At 37.9% G+C, this 6000-nt stretch overlaps 1 protein-coding gene across 1 annotated transcript; it reads left to right on the top strand.

The window, feature by feature from the left end:
- Positions 1-718: 718 nt before the first annotated feature.
- LOC133704819 (zinc finger CCCH domain-containing protein 29-like) lies at positions 719-3847 on the top strand. Its single transcript, XM_062129830.1, has 2 exons — positions 719-992; positions 1520-3847. Exon 2 carries the CDS (start codon positions 1529-1531, stop codon positions 3566-3568), a length of 2040 nt encoding a protein of 679 aa, XP_061985814.1. The 5' UTR covers positions 719-992; positions 1520-1528; the 3' UTR covers positions 3569-3847.
- Positions 3848-6000: the final 2153 nt, after the last annotated feature.

Below are 6000 nucleotides of genomic sequence, written 5' to 3'. Positions count from 1 at the left end.
AATAGTAAAAAATTATATATATAAAAAAATTAAACTCAATAGAATCCACAACACGATTTCTTGAGGACTAAAATTGATTTAACTTGTCATTGTCTCAATAGTTTTCGTGAAAAAAATTATCATTATAAAGTTTTGTTAAAAGTTAAGTAATGTTTTTATCAGTTTTTAATTTATAAAATTAATCAATTTAATTTGGGTTAGCTCTTGCTGAATTTAATTTGAAACTCAAGATAAATAAAAGTTAGATTGTAAAATTTTAAAATTGATTTATTAAATTAAATTTAATAATACAATTAAAAAAATTCTTCATGGTTTTAATATTTTTTTTATTTTAAAAAATTTATTTAACTTCCAGCGAAAGACGGGGAATCAACTAGTAAAACAAAACACACCCAATTGATTTTTGAAAGAAATTGGAGGAATATACACGACGGGTCAACCTCTAGGATGAGTGTCTTGTTTTTCTTCGGTGCTGTTACAAAAAGACACTCACTGTCCCGTGCGTGAGCTAAGTACTGGAATGCACGCGCACACGTGACGGACTACCCGTTGAGTCGGTAAGACACAGGAGAGAAACGCGGGTCCCACATCAACTCGAAAAATTTAATACTCATCTACATTTCATTTGAATTTCATTTCAAAACCCGAACAGCAGAATTAAGCAACTGTTAACCCTGATAGTGAGAGAAATAGTAGCCCTGCTTTGAAGATTTGACTTTGACCATAATCCCGAGAGAGAGAGAGAGAGAGAGAGAGAGAGAGAGAGAAGGTGAGCGGAAGAAAAGTCCGACTTTCCTCTCTCCTTCCTCCTGAAGAAAACCCACATATATAGAACCCACAACTGGGTCTTATTTTGCAGCTCACCTCCTCCTCATTTGAGCTAAACAAAACTCTTCTCTATATTCATCTCTTCACCAAACGATAGAAACTAACAAGACTTCAACTCATTAGCTGTCCCTTACTCTTTCCATCACAAGTACTACCGCTCATAGGTATGTTTCTTGTTATTCTGAAAGACAGAAAAAAAATAACTTTCTAGTTTCATTTTTGATGATGATGTAGCTATGTTGGTTCTTGATGAACTGTAGGGTGTTTTTGTTTCCTGGGTTTGGTTAAAGTTTGAAATTTTGTTTCCGGCGTTGCTTAATCTGACCTGTTCTTTAATGATTTTTTTTCCATGTTTTTGTTTTGTTGCAAGTAACAGTGATCTTAGAAGAGTAAGTCATTTTTTTGTTCTTTGGTGGATTTTGTTCTGCCTGTGTTTTCTTCTGGTTTTTTTGGAGAGGAAATTCGCGGATAAAAGCATTAGAAGTTGAGCAGAAAAGTTTGAAACTGTTTAATTGTTGTCTACTTTGTCATCAATAATTAGTCTTGCTTCTCTGATCTGAACTAGCAAATAGTTTTCCAAGACTTGGTATTTTTAGTCTTTTTTTTTACTTTTTTTTTTTCCTGGTCTGATTAATCAATAGTCTAAATTCTTGATTATGATATACTTAACATGTTTGTTTTAACGATGCAGGACTTGGGTATGTGCAAAGGTTCAAAGGGTGATTCTTTCTCTTCAAATCCGATCATGGAAGACAAATCTTACAGCCAGAAAGACAATTTCTTGCATGAATGCTCAATTTTGCTCGAATTGTCTGCCTCTGATGATCTTGCTGGGTTCAAAACTGAGGTTGAACAGAAGGGTTTGGATATAGATGGGGCAAACTATTGGTATGGTAAAAGAATTGGGTCGAAAAAGATGGGTTTCGAAGAGAGGACACCCCTTATGATTGCTGCCATGTTTGGAAGCACTCATGTTTTGAAGTATATTATTGATACTGGCAAGGTCAACGTCAACAGGGGGTGTGGCTCGGATAAGGTCACTGCCCTTCACTGCGCTGTTGCTGGCTGTGCTGCTTCATCAGTTGGGATTGTCAAGCTCTTGCTTGACGCGTCTGCTGATCCTAACAGTGCTGATGCTAACGGAAATAAACCTGGTGATCTATTTTCCACTTCATCCAAGTGTATGTGCAATTCAAGGAAGAAGTTGATTGAGTTGTTGCTAAAAGGCCAAAACTTAAGTGAAGATGAAGAAGAGAAACTGATCATAATGCCTCAGTTGGCAAAAGAAGGAACTGAAAAGAAAGAGTATCCTCTTGATGTGACATTGCCTGACATAAACAATGGAATATATGGCACCGATGAGTTTAGAATGTACTCCTTCAAGGTCAAGCCTTGCTCCAGGGCATACTCTCATGATTGGACTGAGTGCCCGTTTGTCCATCCAGGAGAGAATGCCAGGAGGAGAGACCCAATGAAGTACCCTTACAGCTGTGTCCCTTGCCCTGAATTTCGTAAGGGAACATGCCAGAAGGGTGATTCTTGTGAATATGCACATGGTGTTTTTGAGTCATGGCTTCATCCTGCCCAGTATCGAACCCGGCTTTGCAAGGATGAAACTGGTTGCGCACGAAAAGTTTGTTTCTTTGCACACAAACCTGAGGAACTGCGCCCTGTGTATGCTTCTACAGGTTCAGCAATGCCTTCACCGAGGTCGAATTCTAGTGCAGTGGACATGACAACTTTGAGCCCGTTGGCCCTTGGATCATCACCTTTGCCGTTGCCTGCGACATCAACTCCACCAATGTCTCCCTTGGCTGTAGCCTCTTCATCTCCCAAGAGCGGAGGCTTGTGGCAGAACAAAGTTAGCCAAACCCCACCAGCTTTGCAGCTCCCAGGAAGTAGGCTAAAGACTGCTTTCTGTGCTAGAGATTTGAATTTGGAGATGGAATTGCTTGGGCTGGAAAGTTACTCAAGCCAACTCCAGCAACAGCAACAGCAACTAAGGGATGAGATGTCTTGTCTCTCCTCACCATCTCACTGGAGCAATAGGATTGCGGATTTGAAACCTACCAACCGTGATGATGTTTTTGGATCTCTCGATTCTTCTCTAATGTCGCCGCTGCAGGGAGTTTCATTAAATGCTAGCGCACAAACTCAGTTACAGTCTCCTAATGGGATGCAGATCCGCCAGAACATGAACCAACTTCGTTCAAGCTACCCAGCCGCCAGTCTCTCATCTTCTCCAGCTAGGAACCCTATTTCATATGGGTTCGATACATCTGCCGCAGTGGCAGCTGCTGTAATGAATTCAAGGTCCTCTGCATTTGCAAAGAGGAGCCAGAGTTTCATTGACCGTGGTGCAGTACCCAACCGTCTTGGCTTCACTGCAGCTGCTAACACTATATCCATGATGCCCTCCAACCTTCCTGACTGGAGCTCCCCTAATGGGAAACTGGATTGGGGCATTCAAGGAGATGAACTGAACAAGCTCAAGAAGTCTGCTTCCTTTGGATTTCGAAGCAACAATAATCCTGCTGCGACAACAGCTGCTAACGTGACAGCTTCACATGTTGGTGAGCCAGATGTTTCTTGGGTTAATTCGTTGGTTAAAGATGCCCCCCCTGCTGGAAGCACATTTTTTGGTGCTGAGAAGCAATACAGTCTTGGTAAAGGAGTTCGTGAATCGCTGCCACCATGGATGGAGCAGATTTACATAGAACAGGAGCAGATGGTGGCATAGACCTCAATGCTCTTAGCTTATTATGCTGACACAAGTGTATTTAAGTTTAGGAGAAGCAAAGTTGATGCTAAAGCAAGCTGCAAATCGAAAGCAAAAATTACGAGCTGCAAGTATGCTCATCATTGACTGACCAAGTGAGAATTAGGATAAATATTAGGTGGAACAAGGAGAAATTTTTTTAATTATTTGATATCCTCATTATTTCTTTTTCTCCCCCTCTGGGAGAGTGTACTTTATATTTCAGTACTATGAAGACAGTTAACGTATTATTTTCTCGTACACTTGATCTCAGAAGGAAAACTGTGAGTCAATTTTCCTTCATGAATGACTTCATTATAAACTTTATTGAATAATAAAAATCTTTTCAATAAAAATCAAGATTGTTCTCATGTATTGTTGTGGACTTGTGGTATAGTGATGCTTATTTCCTTTTCCAGTCCTGTGAACGATGATGATATTGCATCTGTTTCCTTCATTCTTGTTTTGTATTCTGTGTTTGGAGATTTTTCCCGTCGGTGTTTTTTACTCGGGTAATTGCTGATGTTACAGTCTCGCGAGCAACTTGAATAAATGTTTTTTGTATTGCAGTGCACCATTGCTACACGATCCTTGTAATCTTCCAAATGTGGAGCCCTTCCATGTATTTCAAGCAAGTTTTGCATTAAAAAGATGTCATGGGTGTTATTATATTCCTCTCCTGACTCCTGAGGTGCTCTAAACAATATTGTTGCAGGCCAATCTGTAGTGTCTGATTACTTGTTCTGAATGCCAAGATTTGCTGGGACTCCCGCGTAGCAAGGAGATTGCTGGAAAATAGAGGCTTAGATTGCTAAAAAGGAATTGGAGGCTATCCATATCATTAATTATTTGTTTCTCATGGCAGAGCAAAGAGCTTCAATAGTGTTTTCCCCCCTTTTTTCTCGTGGAAGTCCCTCCCATACAATGCCTGGAACCGCCTAAACCTCCATGTGATTGAACAGCATATGATTCTCTTAAATAATTGGTTTATTCAAGCTATCCTTGTGTTGATACCCCATTTTCGCTCGAGAAAGATATACATGGCGAGCTCATAGGTTAAACAAATGTCTTGTGATAAGGTAACGAGCTAAAACAAGCAAGTTAAACCTCATTACCTTTACAAGGCAAGATAATTTCTTTAACTATTAATAAATAAATAAATAAAAAAAATGGCAAGGGAGATAAATTAAGGTTATCAATTCTATTCCGATTGAAGATAATATATTGGATCAACTTGGATTAATTTTACAAATCTATGACCTGAGTTATGAGAATATAATAACTTTAAATAAAATAAATTATAAAACTCAATTATCAATAAATTTATTGTTGAATAATAAAATTTTAAAAAAAATAATATAAAAAAGAACACAAAAAAATGATCTTTTGAAATAAAATTATAAATTTGGATAAAATTATGAAAATGCTTTTGATAGTCTCACAAAATCTTTCTAAGCTTCAGTTACTCTAAAATTTTAACTTGAGATATAAAAATATATCAGAAAACTCCTCATAAAATATCAGTCTAATATAATTATAGGATTAAAAGATACAATTGATACTGTAAAATTAGATAATAATTTTTAAAAAAAAAAATATTATTTGACCAAAACAAACTTGAACATTTTGACTGGATTTTGGATGAAATTTATCGGACGGCGAAATAAAATCTATTCTAGCTTATTTTATTTTTTAAATTAGAATAAGATATATCAACTATTTCATATGTAACGAGACGTAATTAAGTTATCTAGTAAGTCATTTGCTATCCATGCCATGGATATTTATATATCATCACCGTCCACCATATCAATCAAACAATTTATATTTATATTTATATTTTATATATCATCATCAAGGCGGAGGATAATGCAACTTAATCTGTAGTTGGTACTGGCCAGCACTCTATTTCCATTTTAACATTAAAAAACTCTATTAATCTTTATAATTAATTATTAAGAGAGCTGAACCTCTCAACAGCTTGATTTGGACACCAATTATACAGATGAAGGAGTGATTGGTTTTAATTTTTGGACTTAAATGTGCTGAGGAAATGTATCCTTGTGAGCTGGGATGTACATGAAAGTCTGGCTTCGAATTTCGATTCAAGCTATGAGATGACGTGTGAGTCCCACGTCTTTCACCGCTGTCTTTCTTGGTCTCCCAGCAATGGAAAAATCTATGCGAGGGTTGTGTAGCCAGAGCCGCCCACGAACTTAATTCTCAGCCAAGCATTATTTTCCATGATCCTGAAATTGAAGTTGCTTCCGACCGTCCTTCGTTGGCGTGATAATAATTGGACCGACCAGCGACGTCATTGATGCTTCCACTAATGGATATTGTTTATCGAGAGGGCCCACCACTACAAAGGCCCACGCTCGAGAGTCGAGGGCCCTCTAGCCCCTTGCATCCAT

Source organism: Populus nigra, chromosome 10 (genome assembly GCF_951802175.1).
Source record: "Populus nigra chromosome 10, ddPopNigr1.1, whole genome shotgun sequence".
Taxonomy (NCBI): Eukaryota; Viridiplantae; Streptophyta; class Magnoliopsida; order Malpighiales; family Salicaceae; genus Populus; species Populus nigra.
The sequence above is the reverse complement of the archived record's forward strand: the minus strand, read 5'-3'. Positions and strand labels throughout refer to the sequence as shown.